The sequence below is a fragment of the Erithacus rubecula genome (assembly GCF_903797595.1).
Source record: "Erithacus rubecula genome assembly, chromosome: 26".
NCBI lineage: Eukaryota > Metazoa > Chordata > Aves > Passeriformes > Muscicapidae > Erithacus > Erithacus rubecula.
In genome coordinates this window covers 6,263,514-6,283,106 of record NC_136678.1, presented here as the reverse complement: position 1 = coordinate 6,283,106, position 19,593 = coordinate 6,263,514, and the positions used below count along the sequence as shown (strand labels likewise).

General features: G+C 51.8%; 2 protein-coding genes across 2 annotated transcripts; both read right to left on the bottom strand.

Annotated features, from left to right (window-relative positions):
• Window positions 1-1,079: 1,079 nt before the first annotated feature.
• MOV10 (Mov10 RNA helicase) lies at window positions 1,080-7,101 on the bottom strand. Its single transcript, XM_079327276.1, is given in 22 exon segments — window positions 1,080-1,241; window positions 1,345-1,433; window positions 1,603-1,728; window positions 1,834-1,908; window positions 2,237-2,428; window positions 2,502-2,625; window positions 2,817-2,919; window positions 3,007-3,126; window positions 3,218-3,470; window positions 3,476-3,521; window positions 3,523-3,644; window positions 3,739-3,900; window positions 3,994-4,141; window positions 4,225-4,401; window positions 4,506-4,660; window positions 4,735-4,888; window positions 4,977-5,096; window positions 5,280-5,520; window positions 5,615-5,853; window positions 5,934-6,067; window positions 6,148-6,241; window positions 6,900-7,101. Coding segments are annotated over 22 exon segments (3,123 nt in total). The 5' UTR covers window positions 7,034-7,101; the 3' UTR covers window positions 1,080-1,126.
• A 1,666-nt stretch (window positions 7,102-8,767) lies between these two features.
• On the bottom strand, window positions 8,768-19,457 carry CAPZA1 (capping actin protein of muscle Z-line subunit alpha 1; the record flags this gene model as incomplete). The annotated part of the gene is made up of 10 exons (XM_079327012.1): window positions 8,768-9,747; window positions 10,313-10,375; window positions 10,952-11,023; window positions 11,493-11,571; window positions 11,990-12,069; window positions 12,384-12,590; window positions 13,982-14,045; window positions 14,868-14,919; window positions 15,175-15,238; window positions 19,305-19,457. The coding sequence occupies 10 exons, from the start codon at window positions 19,455-19,457 to the stop codon at window positions 9,607-9,609; spliced, it is 975 nt and encodes a 324-aa protein (XP_079183138.1). The 3' UTR covers window positions 8,768-9,606.
• Between the last annotated feature and the right edge of the window lie 136 nt (window positions 19,458-19,593).

The window sequence follows — 19,593 nt, the reverse complement described above, 5'->3', positions numbered from 1 at the left end:
CTGCCCAGCTCTGCGCCCCCGAGTCTGCCTCGGCCGCGGACTCGGCAGCACTGAACCCAGCTGCATAATTGGGAGAATAAATGCAAACCGGTATTTTGGTAATTGTAATTTTGCTGGTGTGGTGTTCTTCTGGCTCTCCTTCATTCCCCTTGGTGCTCCAGGCTCCTGCCTGGGTCTTTGTGCTGCAGGGTGGGCACTTGCCTGGCCCCCAGCCCCTCTTCCTCAGCTGTTGGAGGCTCAGGGCTCAGGACCCTGTGCTTGCCAAAGAGCCAGGGTGCAGTTCCCGTGGGAAGGGCCAGCAGGAGCTTCCTAGCTGTAGCCAGCTCCTGGGTGATGGGCACTGCCATCACTGCTGGAGCTCCTGTCTCTGCAGCAGGTCAGGGCAGGGCTGCAGTGAGCCTGGTGCTGCTCCAAAGCCCTGTCCGTGTAAACAAGGCCCACCTAGCACTCAACAGTACACTGCTTTTCTCTAAACATTTATTCCAGGGAAATAGAAATGGCCTGCACAGCCATGCCAGCTCTCAGGCGAGGCAGCTGCCCAGTGGGGAGCTGAGCCAGCCTGTCCCAGGCCAGGTCTCTGCTGTTCCAGTCACCCAGCTCAGCAGCAGTGAGCTCCCCTGAGCACCCAGGCCAGCTCTGTACAGGCCAGAGCCTCCAGGCTTAAGCTTTTCACTGAATGGTCAGGCCGGTCACAGAGAATTGCTTTGCCACAGCCATGTCAAAAAATGATTAAAATGGAGAGTTGTCCCAGTCTGGAGCTGGTGTGGGCTTCATGGCTGGCAGCAAAGGCTGGCAAAAACTTCTGGTCTGGTGGGTTCAGCCCCGTCTCCAGAGGGATGCGTGGAGCACCCCAGGACTGAGAGAGAACGAGCAGGAGCTGCTGCAGGCCAGGGACAGGCTGAGGGATGCAGCTTCATGGGGCTTCTCCTCCAGTTCCCAGGTGCATTTCCTGCAGAGAAACCTCATGGCAGCGCTGGCCCCTGACCTTGAGATGGAGACATGCAAGCCCTAAGCAAAACCCTGTCGTGAGCCCTGTTCATTTGGGCAGGAGAAGCTTCCCAGTGCCCAGCTGTAACCCTGGCCCTGCACCTGGCACGGCCAGCAGCCAGCTCTGCCCACCTGGGTGCTAAACACCGAGCTGCAGCGAGCACAGCTCGTCACTGATCCTGTCCTCAGCTGCGCTCCCATCCTCAAAGGGGTATCCTGTGTAGCCCCCCTGCTGCTGGCAGTACCTGAGGAACCTGCAGGTGCAGAGGCAGGGGTGTGATGGGGCTCCAGGTGCTGGCAGCAGGAGGGGGCAGGGGCTGGTGAGCAGTGCCTGGGGCAGGGCCAGCAGCAGCTCACCTGTGCCAGTGCTGGTCCTTGCTGAGCACGGTCGGGTTGCCCACCACAATCAGCAGAGCCTTGGCCCTGGTGATGGCCACGTTAAACCTCTGAGGAGGACAAGCAGCAGGGTTTATCTGGCTGCAGCACCTCTCAGCCCCTCCTGGGGCAGGCAGCTCTGCTGGGGCACCGAGCACCCAGAGCAGCTCCACAGACTGGGAGCAGCAGAGGGAAGAAGGGAATGCCAAGGAACAAGGGGCTGCTGGGGCAAGGCAGTACCTTGGGGTTCTTGAGGAAGCCCAGCCTGAAGGTCTGGTCCAGCTGCAGGTAGGTGCTGCAGCTGCGCACGGTGGAGATGAGGATCACCAGCCGCTCCTGGCCCTGGAACTCCTCCACAGAGCCCACCTGGGGCAGGGATACAGCTGAGGGGCCAGGAGCACCCCGGGCTGGGCTGGAGGGCTCCCTCCTCCCTGGCAGGGTGTGCTCCTCTCCCCCGTGCCCAGGACGTACCTTCAGCTGGCCAATGTCCGGCAGCCGCTGCAGATCGGGCTCCAGGCAGGTGACGGCTCTGCGGATCTTCTCTACCTGGGGGGAGGCAGGGGCAGGATCAGCCAGCACGGCCAGCAGAGCTGGCAGAGCCAGCACAGCCACCCAGCCAGCAGAGCCAGCAGAGCTGGCAGAGCCACCAGAGCCACCAGAGCTGGCACAGTCACCCAGCCAGCAGAGCCAGCACAGGGCCACCAACAGCCAGCACAGCCACCCAGCCAGCAGAGCCAGCACAGGGCCACCCAGCCAGCACAGCCAGCACAGCCAGCACAGGGCCGCCCTTGTGCCAGCCCTGGGGCTGCCCATCCTTCCCTGTCCCTCGGGGAGCTCTCTGCCCACACCCTGCCTGCACAGCTCAGTCCCTCACCTGTTTCCTGTAGGGAGAAATGATGCCAATCTCCTTGGGGGACACAGTGGGGCAGCTCCCCAAGCCCCGGCTCAGCAGCAGCTTCTTGAGGTAGTGGACCAGGACCTCAATTTCGGCCGTGTTGAAGAACGAGGGGCTCCTGGCCTCCCTCTGATCTTCCCCACAAACCCCATGGAAGATGATGGGGAAGCCCTGGGGATGGAGAACATTTGGCTCTGCTCTGCCTCGGGGATCCCCCTGGGTCGGTCCCTCCTGCGCCCCTCACTTTTTTGGGAAGCTCCTCCCAGGTGCAATACACATTCCGGATGTCAGGCCCGTTGCTCCTGCACACTTTCAGCTCGTTGTCGTAGAAGAGCTCGTTGGGAATCCTGAGAATGGCCTCGTGGGACCTGGCAGAGGCAGGACAGTGCCCAGGATGGTGCCAAGGCGGTCCAGAGCCCTCTTGGACACCCAGGACAGAGATGCACTCCCTCCTCCCACACCAGCTGGGGCATTGTGAGGCTCTGGGGAATCCCAGATCCTGGAGAGCCAGGCTCACCCATCCCTGCCTGGCTCAATCCCTGCGCCATCCCTGCCCCACCTGTAGTTCCAGAGCAGCTTGGTGATGAACTGTGGGTTGTATCCTCCACCTGACTTCTTGTACAGGGGGTTGTGCAGCATCAGCCTCTCCAGCAGCGAGGTGCCTGTGCCCAGTGATATCCTGTGGCTCCCCACAAGGCCACTCACCCCTGTGGGGTGCCTGCAGCACTCCCAGCCCTGTCCCTACTCACCCAGACCGTGCTGGATGGCCAGTGGTGAGGTGAGGACAGGGCCCAGCTGCTTGGGGTCTCCTGCCAGCACCAGCTGCCCCCCTTTGGGGTTGGTCTGCTGATCCATGGGAGCCAGGAGCCCTGGGAACAGGGAGAGCTCAGTGGGGACTGGGAAGGAGCCCAGGCCATGCAGAGGTGCTGGTGCTTGGGCCAGGAGCTGGGCAGCACTCACCTGCAATGGCCACCACGCTCTCCGGCTCCACTGCACGGCCACACTCGTCAATGAAGACGTGGGAGAAAAACCCAGGGGGGAAATTGGCTGACACCAGCCTGGAGGAGAGATGGAATGAGGCTGTCTCAGCATCCTGCCCCATTCTGGCCATCCTTCCTCTCCTACCCTTCATCCTCATCCTACCACAGACGAGGGATTTCCCCGCTGCTGCCTGCCCCCCTCCAACCTCTCCTTGCTCAGTCCCAGAGGGATTTCACAGCCTGGCTGCAGGGCAGCCCTGGGTCCACCTGCCATGGATGCTGGACAATCCCAGCTCCTCTGACCTTCCTGCTGTCACCAGTGTGGTGATGATGATCCGGTACTGCTTCAGGCTCTCCTTGCTTGGGTACACGTAGCTGCTCTGCTCCTCATCCCAGTTGCAGCAGGGCTGGAGCACAGGCACTGGGTGAGGTCCCACTCTCCTGGGGGACACGAGCCCAGATGTGCTGCCAGCATTTCAGGGTGGAGGGGCAGGGACCTACCACGATATCAGTGGGCACCTCCCTGAAGTTCCGGGAGCTGGCGATGAGCCTGTAGACGTTCTCAGGGGCAATGTCCTTGATGAGGCACTGGCACAGCAGGTCTGTGGCACTGTTGGAGGGGGCACAGACCAAGATACGGGCATCCTTGAAGCGTGTCCACACCTGGGAGGGAGGAGGAGGAGGGGAGACCATCGAGCCCCGTGGGCGAGAGCGGGCAGCAATGCTCGGGGCTGGGTTTGGGCACTGGCCACTCACCTGCTTGATGGCCTCCACCACAGTGACCGTCTTGCCGGTGCCAGGGGGGCCAAAGATGAGGTATGGGGCTGGCCGGGACACCCCTGTCACGATGTGAGCCACGGCCTTGCACTGCTCCTCGTTGGTCTCTAGCTCACGGTTAATCCACCTGTGGGAGCAGAGGCTGCGCTGCCAGAGCCCCACAGCCCCCACCCCCCGAGCCCCGTCTCCCACCTGCAGAGCTGCACTCACCGGGGCTGGAAGGGGCCGGGGCAGAGGGACTGCTGGCAGGAGGCAGAGGGGAAGAGGAGGCTGGCCAGCCCGTGGCGCAGGGCCAGGAACGCCGCCCGGTGCTGCACCTGCAGCGGCAGCCGGCTGAAGGTGAAGGTCACGTCGAACTTCAGGTTTTTCACAAACTTCCTCTGTAGCCTGGGAAGGAACGGTGTGAGCGGCGCAGGGGACGCTCTGCCATCCCTCCTGGCCCTTTCTAACGCTGCTGGCCTTTGGCACGTCTGGGAGCAGACATCACTCACTTGGAGGAGAAGCCCAGCCTGACCCTGTCCAGCTCCACGCTGTGCACGTAGCCCTTGTAGCGCACGAGAGGGGAGCGCTCCCGCTCGCTGCTCAGGTGGGCGAACAGGTGATCCCCCCTCAGCACGGATGGGCGGTTCTCGGCCACGCCAGGCACCTGTGCCAAGGGGCCAGAGTGATGCCAGGCACCCTGGGAGTGCCAGCAGCCCTCCCAGCCCTCGGCCTACGCACGTGGAGAACCAGCAGCGCCCTGTCCTGCACCATGGTCACGTCCTGCATGTCGTAGCGCCGGATGTCCACCTCCATCTGGATCTCCTCCAGGTGCAGCAGCAGCTGGAACTTCTGGTAGTAGTTCTCAGCCTGCAGAGGTGCTTCCAGCAGCGAGCTGAGGGCAGCAGCAACGTCAGCATGTCCCAGGGACAGTTTGGCACTCAAGAAACATGTCAGCATTGCTCTCAGCCCTTGGCACTCACCGCATGGCAGCCCAGCTGGAGCTGGCGCTCTTGGGTCCAAGCAGGATTGTGTCCTTGAGGCTCTTTGGGTAGTGGTAGGTGCCCAGAGGGATTTCCCTCTCCAGTTCATTTTTCAGGGAGCTGGGTGGAGGGGACAGCAGTGATGCAGTGCATACACAGTGTCCCCAGCCCTGATGTCACAGCCATCACACAGGGCTGAAGCAGTGTCCTGTGGTGCTCAGTCACGGAGCTGAGCCTTGTCCTGGCTGGAGAAGAGGCTGGGCCCCTCAGCTCAGGATGGCAGCAGGTGGCTTCACCACGTACCTGTCAGGGGGGATGCCATCCTCGGTGATGACAGTGACAAGGCGTGGGAGGCTGGCCGTGTAGGGCTGGAAAAGGGCCGAGGGCCCCAGGTCCTTGGCCAGCTGGCTCTCGGCAACGGCAGCCACAGAGCGTGAGATGCTGAAGGGCTCGCCCGGCTCCTTGGTGAACTCGAACAGCAGCACAGCACTGAAGTGCCCATTGCAGGTGGTGAGGCAGCACACCTGGATGGGGTACAGGCCACCTGTGTGGTGAAGTGTGAGATTGGGTCCTGCATCGTCTAGGCAGGGCAGGGCAGGGGTGGGGTGGGATAATGGGATAATGGGATGGGACCCTACCTGGGTGTAGCAGCAGGGACTGGCCCTGCACTACCCCCTGCTCATCAGTGAAGGAGAGCTCTGGTGACTGCTGGCGTGGCTGGAAGCGCTGCAGCGTCACCACCTGGGTGCCAGAGTTGTGCACCTGGACAGTGACGGTGCAGGGCTCCCCCGGCACCACTGGGAAGCGGATGCTGCCATTGCCCTGGTCATAGTCCGAGACGATCTCCACCCCGTGCTTCCCACGAATGAGCTCAGCCCTGTGGGGAGGGAGGGTCAGGTTTCCCAGCCAGGGTGGGGGCTCCAGGGGCCTTGCCAAGGCAGGTGCTGCCGGCCATACCAGTGCCTGGCATAGATCTGGGGCGTCTGCGGAGCAGAGCTGAGCTGCTGTCCTGAGGCAGACGTGGACACGGATGTCTGTGCATTCCTTCTGGGTCTCGGGTACTGGTCTGCCACCACCACTCGCCTCTCCACCTGCGAGGAGCAGCCAGAGTCAGCGTGGCCCCGGGATGCTGCAGGGGGTCCTGAGGAGCCAGTCCCAGTGGGGGACTCACCTTGAATTTCACCACCTCTCCGCGCACCTGAGCCTGGTGGTTTGTCCTCAGCGCGTACAGGATGCTGGAAAAACTGGGTGTCCTGGCATCAGTCCTGCAGAGCCAGGGGAGAGGGTTTGTGTGGAACAGTGTGGTTTAGCTGCCATGGGCAGAGGTGAGGCAAGCAGAACATGAAGCACTGAGGCTGCAGTGAGGGGGGTCTCAGCAGGTCCCCTCTGCCCCAGGAGAGGAAGAAGGACTGACCTGTGCAAATCTTACATCCCTGCTGGCTGCTCCAGCAATTCTGTGCTGTGCCACTGTTGTCCCAGCTATGGCACAGCCATTCCAGCCTCACAGCCCTGACAGCCATGTGCTCAGGAGCTGAGCTGGCACAGGTGCTGGCTCTGCTAAGGCACAGCCACTGTGCTCCCAGCAGGGATGACTCTCCAGGTACCTCCTCCCAGCCCCACCAATGCACTGAGCCCAGCTTTGCCAATGATTAACAGTGGTCATATTGCACAAAGGCCGGTGAGATTGGGGTCAGCAGAGTGAGGTGGGGGAGTGTGGTGGGCAGTGGGTGTCCGAGGGCATCCCCAGGAGCTACTGGGTGCCCACGGAGCTGGGGATCGTCCCAGCAAGGTGAGACAGACAAGCCTGGGAACCCCAGTGGTGCTTCTAGGGTGCAGTGATGCTGGCCAGGCACCGGGGATGCTGGCCCGGGACGGAGAGGGGCTGGCCCGGGCCTGTCCCAGGTGATGTTGCCTGGCTCTCACCTGCCCCGGAACTCCTGGTTGTAGATGGTCCGCAGCGTTTCCCGGAGGCTCTCCTGCTCCCGGTCCGTGTCTCGCAGGAACTGCAAGAACTGACACCCCCAAAAACTGGCCTCCGCCACGGTGAACTTCGGCATGGTTGAGCCGAGCCGAGCCGAGCCGAACCGAGCCGAGCCGAGATGGTGCCGCGTCGAGCAGTGCCAGATTAAGCCTGCCCGGGCTGGGCTGGGCCAGGCTGGGCTGGGCTGGGCTGGGCTGAGCCGGGCTGGTCGCGCACGGAGAAACGAAAGCGAAAGGGGAGCGGCCCGGGGCAGCCCGGCCCGGGGGAGATAACGGGGCTGCGAAGGATGGAGGGGGAGCAGGGCCGGGAGGCAGCGAGCGAGCCGCTCTGAAGGATGATTAGCTAAAGATTTGGAGAAGGACAGAGAGATAGAAGCGCTCTTGAGGCTGGAGCAGCGGTGAAGCGCTCGCAGTGTAACCCAGGAGCAGACCAGCCTTGAGGCAGATAAAAGCTGTGTTGTGTGCAGCCTTATCTCGGGCCCTGCTGCAGCTTCACATTCTTGGAATGGCTGCGGCGATTTGCTGGATCCGCAGCCCGCAGCACCTGCGGCGCGCAGCTCTCACCGCCCCCCTCTCCGCACGCCCGACCCCTGCCCTGCCCCGGCCGGGGAACCCGCCGTGTCTCCCGCAGCTTGCAGTAAGACACCCAGGATGACTGCAATTATCTCCTTGCTGCTTTTTTTTCCCAGGGTAAGGAGCTGCATTAAAGCTCTGCGGGTTTATTTACTTTAATTTGGAGTTGCCCTGACTGATGCTCCTGTGTACCAGGTGGAAGCATCACCCATGGGTTTGGAGTTATGCCACCCTTGCCTAATCACGGAGCTGTTAAGGCTGGAGAAGACCTTTGAGATCATTAAAGTCCAACCCGGCACGGTGTTCACATTCATGTTTTTGAACACTTTCAGGGGTGGTGACTCGAACACTTCCTAGAGGAGTGAACAGGAGCGAGACCATGAAACAGCAGACACAGATGGCTTTGAACAAAGTCTGATGTATTTGCACTGGACTAGTTGATACAGACGATGCCTGACGGATGAATTGTCAGTCTCGGCAGCAAATGCAAATATATTTTATTTAGATAAAACTCGCAAAGGATAAACAGTTATTTAGTGGTGTTGCTGTGCAGAACCCGAAGTGTGATGACAGGTGACCCCACCGCTGTCCTGCCAACCGCACGTGTGGCCGGGGCGGCGATCGCAGCGGGGGCGGGGCCGAGCCCGCGACGCGGGGGGCGGGGCCGTGCCTGTGACGCATGCGGTGGGCGGAGCCCGGGCCGCTGAGGTGGGCTCCCCACGGCACCGGGGTTCCGCTCGGGTGCTGTCGGTGCCGGCCGGGGATCCCGGGCCGGGCGGTGCCGCCGCTCCCTCGGCGGGCGGAGCGCGGGGCTCGGGGCCCGGGACGCTCCGGGGTCCCGCCGGGGCTCTGGACTCGCTGGCCGTGCCGCCCGCCCTGCGCGGGAGGGGGGCGGCCGCGATTGCCCGCCCTGAGCGGGGCCCTTTTTAACTTTGTGTATTTATTAACAAGACGTGAGCCAGTTTAAAAACCAGAACCTGCAAGGCGCCCAGTGATAACCAAGTGCAAACAAAGCAAGGGGAGTGCGAAGGAGGTTCTTTGTAGTGAATCCGTGTTCCCAGATCTGAGAAAGGAGAATGTGTATCTCTTCATCCTGACCTTCAGAGAAACTGTTATGACTGCTAATTTTGATGTATGAGGGGGAAAATAGTAATGCACAGCAAGCACGCAGAAGAGATTTATTCCAAAATCCCCTCTAAGCATGACAAGAAACTGTCCACAACTGAGACAAATAGAAAGGACTTTTTCTTCCACTTTGGTGCAAGTTTATTTTGTACACTATCCATCCATACACCTGTGATACAAATCTATGAACCTGCCACAAAGCATTAAAGCACAACATACCTATTATTCTGCAGACATTTGCATTTTTAATCACCATCCAGCCCTTGTGGATCAGCAGTGACTCATCTTGTAGTTCTGTAAAAATGCAGAATGTCTGGTAACCGTACGTACACGAGGGAGGGGAGAACAAAGATGTTCACTTTTCAGGAACACGGCTCAAATCTTCAGATTAAAAAAAAAGTTATGTCCCTGGAAGAGCTGGGTCAGTAGGGAATTCTGTAAAGGATCCTGTAAACTCTTTTTCTACAGTAAAATCTAAACCTGCAGGCATCTGCTTTGTGGAGGCTGGGAACGAGGAGACACCAGGACTCACTGTCTTGCACTTACTGAGTCTTGCAGTGCTGTGAGCTCTTGGCAGGTTTGACAAATGTACTGGGTACCTGGAGTGCTAGACACAGGTGAAGGGAACGCTCTGCACCCTCTCCTGGGGTACTATTAGGGCTTTTCCAGCTAGGAAGTTTTCCAGCCAGAGACTGAAAACAGTTATACTTCTGAGCCATCAATGGCTGAATTTAAATGACCTATTAAATGCAGCTACAACAAGAAGTTTATGTGGCAGGAAACACAAAACACAAAGACAACTATTTGTTCCACGGTTCCCTCTCAGGCTAGAAAACCTGTTAACTTTGAAAGCCCTAACAAATGCTGCTCTGGTTTAGATACCATCTACTTGGCATAAGACCACATTTGTTTTTTTGGACACGAATGTTTGATACAGCTCCTTGTTTCTGCATTAAGCATTCTGCATTTCTTTGCCAATCTTGTAGCTGAGGATTTTGTTCCAGTCAATCTTGGTGCGGGTGACGGGCAGCTGCCGGCGCAGGGCTTTGAAAGTGGTGTCTGACATGGTCTGGTAGTTCTCACTGATTGCTGTCTGCAGGGGCAAGCACGTTGGGTTAGGGCACTCATAAAACACTCTGAGAAAGCCCAACTTACTGCTACAGCTCAAACTTCTTTCTGTAAGGTGTAAGGCACACTGTTAACTAACTGAATAATGCAGTCACCAGTGTGTGCAAGTCAAAGGCCTTTTATTCACCTCCCCTGTAAAGCAGCAGCTTCTCCTTAGGTCTTGCACTGATTTATCTCTTTCCAGTCTCCTTGCACACAGACTGGGACAATGTAAAAAACTGTTGCACAAAATTCCTCCTCAGTATTTTTAACTGTTAGAGGAAAATACATTGACCTACCCTACTCCACTCCCATGCTTGTTCCAGGAATCATTTGTAATCCTTCAAAAAAACCATACAGCAAACCTGATAGTTAATTCCAACACAGCTTTGTAACTATATTGTTTAAATACTACTGTCCTCTTCTAAGTAATTCTTACAGTAAATACCACATTCAGCCAGGTACAGAACAGGTCAGTTTTCCATGTTTCTACTAACTGCAAATGGAGACTGATATGATTCTATGGTTTATTTAACTACCACTGATCTTACCTGGTACTCATTTTCTGCATTTTCTATGATCTTAATAAACTCCTTAGCAGTTTGGACATCACTCTGCAAAGCAGAAAAAAAATGTTTGTACGTTTAAGAGTAACTTACATGAGCTACCCCATAGATTTCTTCTCAAATGATAGGCTGAGTACAGATAAAGTAGGCAACATCATCAGCTTGTGCCTTGTGGCTGTAGCTGGGCTCCCTCCTTTCACTTACTAAATACTGGGTAGAGCTTGTGCTCCAAACTGGAACAGGGCTGCACCCTAGTGAGCAAAAAGGAACCTTCATGGTGAAATGAGTCACTGCAGCTGTTGCTCCCTCTACCATACTGAGGGTTTCTTTACTTCCCTTGGTGCATGTCTCTAAGTGTTCTTTCCCTTGCACAGAAATAGAAAAACATATTCTGTCCTCTTTAACCCCAACTTCCAAGAGAAGCTTTCCAATAGAGACTTTCTATAAGATTGAATTTTAAGCAATTGGGAATCTGGGACTCCTACGTGACTCTAAACACCACACTGACTGCTAACCCTAAAATCACCTCAAAGTCAAGAGAATGCAGCCATAGCAGTGCATGCTTCATGAGCTGCTTAAGGAATAAAACAGTTGCTTATCATACAGATCTTTTAGCATACTTACTGACACCTGTACAGAATCCTGAATGTCTTTGTGACTAACCAGCTGGACGTTGCCATCTTCATAGTAATGGACCTGGACAAGAAGACAGAATGCAGGTTTTATCACAACCACTCACTCCAGAATTCCTGAGCCCCCAAATGGCTCAACAGAGCATCTTCTCTGCTTACATGGAGACTAAAAGCAGGATGGATTTTCTAAAAGGTTTCATTCTTTGTCAAGACTGTTGAAGATTATGTTAATCAGTAAATGCCTAGAGCTAAGAGAAATTATAAAAGACTCAAGGTAGAGGTTTTAGCCTTACAAAATGAAGCAAAGTGGAGGCCTATAGGGTAATGCTACATAATAAACCACAGGCCAGATCTGAGACTATTCCTGAAATACTAGATTTAAGAATTGATTTCTTGAATTGTTTAGCTTAATAACATCCTGACTTGAGAAGGACATCTCTGCTGCATTTCAGTATCTCATTCTGAGCCAAATGCATTTGTGTAAGAGAAGCACAATGCAGCTTCTCTGATTACTGCCAGGAAAAATAACTCACTTGGATTTTGAGCACTGCAGCCACTTGAGCTGTGGGTGGTGTGATTGTAAACTTCCATTCTGATCTCCAACGCCCGTTCCTAAAAGCAATCAAAGCATGAAAAACTATTGCCAAGAAGTTCTAACAGGAAAAAGAACCAAATTAACAAGTAAGTTGTTTCTGATTTTGTTTTATCACCAATAAATACCACATGGGATTTAATGATTTAGATGGCATGGAGTTCAATTTCTGCAGCCCAGCTGATCATAATGCAGCTCCAGTACAAAGGAGCCCCAGAGGTGTAAAGGAGTATCTGCCCAGCTCAGCTAATGCCTTTTCCCCTGCAGAGGTCACAGGAAGAGCTTTGGAAAGTGCCAAGGGGGCTGCAAGGACAATAGACTACAGAAGGAAAAGAATGCCCCAAACTCCCTGTCCTTCAGACCATGTCAGACTAGAGGATGGGCTGGTTTGAGAAGTCAGGCAAAGGAAGAAAACACACTGTGTTGAAATAGTCTTACCAGAAGTTTTTGGGCTGAAACTGGTGGCTCTCAATACAGGCAATAATTGTCTGCTGTCCATCTATAGATTTACCATAAACCTGCATTTAGAAAAAGAGTTAAAAAGGCCCAAGAGCTAAGGAAAGCCATTCTTGATGTCTATTCTTGGCAGCAGGGTGCAGGCTGCTGTGGTGGCACCTGAGTGGGAGCATGCAGCACGAGCTCCATTGTCCAACACCTCCCCTGGCAGCTATCTCACTGCTGGAAGGTGTGGAGGAGCTTGGCAGTCAGACATTGAACAAGGTCTAATCCCCCTTTGTCTCCAGGGCACCCCAAAGAGCCTGTGCCCCCAAGGGAGCAGGAGCAGCCCTGTGCTCGGGCTGGGGGGCTCAGGCAGCCCCTGCAGGGCACTCACAGTGCAGCAGCCATTGGGGTAGTGCTCCTTGACATAGGCTCTCAGGGCACTGTCACAGGCGTCCCTCCAGGCCTTCAGAGCCCCCTCGGCCTCCTCGGGCTGCGCCTCACTCGCCTCCTTCCTCAGGTGATCAAACCTGAAGGACACCTTGTTCCTCGGGTCCAAGAACCTGCCATTGCCCAGATCACCATGCTCTGTGATTAACACCTGAAAAACAAGTTCAATTATGATACAGTCAGACCGCCATAGATGGGTTATTTTGCATTTTTCCCTCCTTGCATATCACTGCTACAGTAGGTTCTTTCACTGAGCTGTAAGACCACATAAAGAAAACCAACTATTTTCAGTAATAATTTAAATTGGTAGCTGTTGTGAGGCTGAAGGTAACTCTGCTCTCCACATTAATAGTGCACTTACACTTCTGCCCCAGAAAAGGCTGAACTCCAATAATGTATATATTTGGCTTAAAATTTATATATTATTATTATTATTATTATTATTATTATATATATAATAATTTATATGGTTTTTATAATTTATATATTTTTATAAAATATATTGTATATATTTGGCTATAAATTTGGCTTAAAATCCTTACAATAGGAGCAGGCTGCTTTGCCTTTAAACTTTAGCTGTTTTCCTTCTTTGTTTCTAAAGGAAACAGAGATTTTTACTCTGGAATTTACTATTTATTGCCATGTTCCATGAGCTCTACCTCCGGGCAAGAATGGTACATAGATGTGAACTACTTCTAAAGTGCATCAACTAAAGTAGACAGCAAAGCAGCACTACACATTCCCATATTTTTTTCTTTTTCACCTTAATTCTTTGGCTTCCCAAACATTGACTTTATTGGGGTGGGTTTTGTTATTTTGCAGATTGTACTGTAACTTTCTCATCAAAGCTATTTCTGTGAACACCTCTCCTAATACAAGCCTCCCACAAACATATCTGGGACACCAGAAAAGCTGGGTCAGAGCTTGGATCAGAGAGCAGAGCAGATGGCCAGGCAGCTTTCTGGCTTCTCTACAACTTGCTGTTTGGTCTAAAAAAAAGTAAAAAAAAAAAAATCCTGAAAAGGCTTGTTTTGCTGGCATAGACTGGATAGTATTAGGTATAATCACTACCTCAAACCAATGATTCTGTATCAACAAAGATAAGTTTGTTGTTTAGGGTAGCTGGCAATGGATTAAAATTGCAGAAAAATAAACCAAACAAATAATTAAGAATCTACTAACTATGGTCAGTAGGAATTGTAAGCGAGTAGCAACATAAGGATTTATAAGTGAGCTTTAAATAGACAGTAATCTTTAATCATTCACACTCTTAAGTAAAATTGCAGTGAGTTCAGCATGGAGCTTTAAGGAGCAATGAACTGGGATTTATTAAGAAGAGAATATCTTGCTCATGCTTTGTTCTTAGAGCAGGCCGTTTGTCATGGTGATGATGTGGGAAGGAGCAGGGGTGGCACCTTGTGAGCAGAATGAGTGAGTCAGCTGCTGGTGATGGACTGTGAGCCACATCCTGACACAGCCACATCTTTACTGTGCTTGACAGTGCAGGGATAGCAGCCTCAGGTGTACCAGGTTTGCTCTCACCTGATCCTCGTAGCCTTCAATCTTCACCGGAGTGAACTGATCCATGTTGTACTGTGCAAATGCACTGTGGGGATCACAACAACACCAACTTTAGCTGCACATGCACATTTATTTTCACTTCAGTCTGCTGTGTGATTAAATTACAGCAAACATCAACTTAGTCAGGCAAATAATGCACACAACCACCGTTAAAGGCTTTCCAACACTTTTTACTGTAGACAGTTATAAACACCAGGTCTAAAGGCAAGTTTGTTTAGTGATGACCAGAAAAATACAGAGTTCAAAAGTAGAACAGCAGGTAGCCTGGGGAAATGTGAGCAAGCCAAGACAAAACAGTAACACCCCAGCTACAATTTAGACAGCAGCAAGTCAAACAAGTGAACAGACAAAAATTTACAACAGTTTTCTTGTATGAAGTCTTGCTGATTGACACATCACCTAGCTTGAAATAGATCTTAGCATTAAAAAGCTTCTATGTGTAATCTTTAAGCACCTTCTGATCAAGCTGTGAAAACAACAAATTTTGAAAACTTTTTATTGAGGGCAATTCTTTCTGTAGACTTAGGCTATGGATTAATCAATATTTCAGGCTTCGCTTACTTTATAAATCAGATAATTCAACATGATCAGACATTCCTGCTGCTGCAGAGTTAAACTGTTTGGCAGAGTGCCTTCCTGTCAGTTTTATAGAGTACAAATTCCAATTTAGAGCTTGTAATAAGAATCATCCACACCTTTCATTATATATTTTGTTAGGTGAGGTAAGAAATTACAGAAGATTGCTCTGAATACAGCAAATGGTTTTCTCTGTCACAGAATGATGGCTATAAGAAAACAGAAATATCTCTGATGTAATTTGACTTGTATTTGAAATCTCAGTACTCACTGTGCTGCTCCTTCCCTGAGAAGATTGTCATTGTTAAGCAATAACCGGACATCTGCAGAAGAAAGGGTTCAGGTGTGTTACTGCAGTTTTGATCTAATGTTTCCCTTTATGCACTTTATTTTCCACTGTACAAACACAAACATTAAAATGATTAAATAGTTTCATTAAGCAGAAGTAGTTCAAAGGGACTGCTTGCTTTCCCTAGCCAATTAACCTTAAAAGCAGGATGGTGTGACACAGCCCTAGATTTTTATAACAGATAAAATGAGAAGAAACACCACAGATCATTTTTTCCTCAACTTCTTACCATTGAACACTTCATTGAACTCTCCAGGGGGTGCATGAGTGATGAATTTTGCAGCTATACGCACCTACAAGAAAGCAGAAAAGTAATTAAAGACAAAGGGTAATTTACTGAGTTCATACATATTGAAGCAATTCATCAACAAAACCAACTCTGAAGTGACAGAAAGGGGCAGGTTTAGGGAGAAATGCAGGCATGCATTGCAAAGACAGGAGGAGCCTTGTAAGAGTGCTCCAAGCAGGGCTGGACAGGGCTTGCAGGAGCAGCCTGCTCCAGTGCAGCTGTCCTTGCCCCTGGCAGGGGCTGCAACTGGGTGACCCTCAAGGTCCTTTCAACCCAAACCATCCTGGATCCTCTGAAGCTTTTGGGACTGTGGAGATGAAAGCATCAATAACTGAAAAGGCCAACTCTCACTGTGCAGAAACTCTGAATTGGAAAAGAAAAACCCTGTCTCTTCTAAAAGTGCAATACAACTGACACGTGCTCTGAAATCCAATATATGTGTCTTGCACTGTTAGAATTCAGGTGGTCCAGCTATTGATTCTGTTTGAGTTAGTAAGAGTTTATGGTTTTCATTATCAAATCTTTTATGACTTTTACAGGACCAAAGGGAATAGAAAGATCTTGGAAGAAATGCAAGAGGAAATGCCACAAAATTAAACCTCTTCCTTACAATAATAAAAACGTCTCATTTCCTCTGATAAGCCCAGCTAACAAAGCTGACCAATGAGCCTCTCTGCTCTGACAAGACATTTATTGAAAGTGACTGCAGAATTGCTCATTACAACTCTGCTTTCTACTTCTCATTTTGGGCAGCAAAACAAATAAATTGTATATATATCCAGCTGCTTCACCTGTGTTACCATCAGAGCTGGAAATAACTTGTTCCTCTCAACAGTCTTCCCTGCTTTAATTAGAAATTGTTTGTCATGTTATTATTTAAAGCAAGCCATGAAAAGAAATAAGCACTTTTTCAAACAAGAGGCAATTGCCTTATTCCAACAGGATCAAGTAACAATTCTGCCTTAACTGGATTGAGCTTCAGATAAAAATAGATTGTGTTCCAAACGAGCAATGATTTCAAAACAAAGATATACATTCTGTATGCCTGAAGTAATTCAGCAATATGAAGAAAACATTAAAAAGACAGTATCTTGAGTAATTGATATGATGCAGGACATAAAATCATTTTCTCTTAATCTTCTGGTTTTAGGTTGGTAAGTCCACAGCAATTCTAAAAATGGAGCTCTTAAACTGTTTGAAAGCTTTCACTATTGAAAGAGCTGTAATTAGGATGGACTGGTGCCACAGAATTGTCAAATTTCACAGTCAGACTTGGGTGGTGATGAAGACAGCCTGGCAGTTTGGAGAGACCCTGCAGCTCAATATCCTCAGTGGAGTTGGCTCAGTCTGCCCCAAAGGGCTGCAAGATTTGGGACAGGCCAGGCTTTGCTGAGCAAGGAGGCACTGACAGCTGCTGGCACAGCCCTGCTGGAGCTCCCCAGGCACCTCCACCAGTGCTGGGATCCCTCTCAGTGGGAGCACAGCACTGGACACACCCTGCAAATCAACTCTCCACATCAACACACTCCCTTTCACAAGGTGCCTCAACATATGGCAAAACAAAGGCCTCTAAAGGGCTATAAAATTGAGTATCTTATACATTTATGCAGTGATGTTGAGGCTGCAGATCATTAAACCCTTGTTTAAGGGGTCACTGTTTTAGCAGGCTGAACTTTGGATCAGTGGATTCCCATAAGGAAACCCTTATGGAAAAAACAAACAGCAAACAGAAAAACACCCCAAGTGTTACGTGGGAGATTTTTACAGTCTTCCATAAATTCTCTCACTCGGAAGGATGAACAAAATTAAATCAACACAGAAAGGCCTCCAAACTTGAATCAAATGTAGTTACAAACCCAGTTGTGAACAAAGCAAAAGCTCCAAAGTGCTCATCTGGCTAATCATCCCTTGCCCTGCCTCTCACAGATCAATAAAATACAAAACATTTAATATTGAAATCAGAAGTGCAGGAAATAGGCTGGGGAGTGATGAATTTGAAATATCAAGCCCTTGAGCAGTTGCTGGTTTTCAGAGCTGGTTTCTCGGAGGGCAGTATCAGGATGCTTCTCTGCAGAAACACCAAAATAGGACTTTCTGCAGCGTGCCCCATTTCCTGGCCCACGGGGCCATTTCAGGTGTCAGTTCAGCTCTGCAGCATCAACTTCCTGCTTCTAAAATGGGGAAAGTGTCTGAGGGGAAGGGAAGCTGCTCAGCCGTTAGTTCAAACTGGTAAAAGAGCTGCAGAACTTAAAAGAAAATCACAGAATTAGAGAGTTAGTTTAAACTGGTAAAAGAGCTGCAGAACTGAAAATCACAGAATTAGAGACTGGTTGGGTTGGAAGGGCCCTTGAATGCCGTGCAGTCCCACACTCCTTGCACTCTCCAGGCTGCTCCAGCCCCAGTCCCAACTGGGCACTGCAGGATCCAGAGGAGCCACAGCTGTTCTGGGCACCTGTGCCAGAGCCTCACACCCTCTCAGCCAGGAATGCCTCCCCAAAATCCCATCCAGCCCTGCCCTCTGGCAGTGGGAAGCCATTCCCCCGTGTCCTGTCACTCCAGGCCATTGTCCCCAGTCCCTCTCCAGCTCTCTTGGAGCCTCTTTAGGTGCTGGAAGGGGATCTAAGGTCTCCCTGGACCTTCTCTTCTCTGGACTGGACACCCCCAGCCCTCCCAGCCTGTCTGAGAAATGAATCTCTTACCTATAATACAATACACCCTCAGAGCATAAAGGAGTGAAGCTTGGAGGATGCAATGAACTCATTTTGTTGCTCAATTGATGTTTCTTGGGTTTTTTGCTTTAAAGTTCTGGTAAGTTCAGACTTTAAAATTTAACACACATAACGTTCTAGATTCATCTGGATAGTCACATACTACAAAAAAATCTTTGCTGCACGTTTCTCTTTCAGATCCTCCCTTAAGTTTATCCTTCCCTGCCTGTGTGAGGCATGGAGTTAGTTGAAATGGAATGTTCTAAAGGCCATATCAATTCTGCTCTGCAAGATTTATTTCAAACAACATCACCAAAAATACGGACTAATGGATGAACTGCACCTCTAAAGCTCTGCTTGTTTCACAAATGATGTCACTGCAATTAAGCTGAAATTGCAGTTTAAGCAAAAAACGAAAGCAATTCCTGGACTTGTAGGATCCTTGAAGATCCATGAGCCTGAACAACTTCTCCAGAGTAAGAAACAAAGCAAGCACTAAGTGTAACACTTCTAAGAGGTAAGAAAGAGTAACAGTGTATTTTTAAACTACCATGTGTAGACAGCAGCGTATTACCTGACAGAGAACTTGCAGTCTGTAACTTTCCCACATTCCTACAAAAGAGGAACAAGCTGCTCATTTCCCCCTTTCCTAAAATAATTACGGCTCTATTTCTCCTACTTAGTCCTTTCCATCCAGTATAATTTGCAGGATCCACATGGAAGTTCCTGTCAGCAGCTGGGGCGAGCAGCAAACGACACGCTCGGAGGGTTTGGGAAGTGAAGGGTCGCAGAGCACCCTCGAGACACGCTGGTTACTTTGCTGATTTGGGAAAAGCAGCGCTGAAAATACATTTTCGCAAAATCATTTGGGTTGGGAAAGACCTTCAAGGCCACCAAGTGATCCACCTGCGACTGACTCCCACCTTGCCAGCAAGCCCAGAGCACGTCCAGCCCTTCCCTGACCCTGCCCGGGATGGGGACTGCACCAACGCAACGTCTAATCGCCCTTTCTCTTAACAAACTCCTCCTGAACCTAAACCTAAACCTCCCCTGGTTCAGACTGAGACTGTGTCCATTTCCAAGCACAATGACCGGCCGAGCCGCGCTGAGGCAACGAGCAAATCGGAAGGCAATGAGCAAATCGGAAGGCAAAACGCTGCTCTGCTGAGGAACGTGCTCAAGGAAACGCTGCTCCGCTCCGCTCCTCCAGCCGCGCGGCGGCGGCCCGGTGTCTCGCGGGCCCGCCCCCCCAGGCACTCGCACAGCGGCACCAGGCGAGCTCGCCCGCATGCCCCCACCCGCTGTCTGTCCGGGGGCAGCGGCACCGACCCACAGCCAAGGGGCGCCCACCCGCTCCTTTACCTTCTCCTCATCCGACACCCGCTCCTCCAGGTCCGCCATCTTGGCAGCTGTGTGCCCGGCCCGCGCACTACATGCCGGGAGCGCCGGGCGGCGTCCCCCGAGCGCTGGCGGCGCCATCTTAACTGCGGGCAGACATCGCGCCGCCGCCATCATAGGAACGGGAGCGTTCTCGCGGGACGGGCTGACAGAGCCGACGCCTCCCGGAGCCGTCGGGGCTCCCGGCCATTGTGTGGGATATGCCCGGACGGAGCAGCGGTGATGGACTCGGCGAGCAGGCTGCCCACGCTGG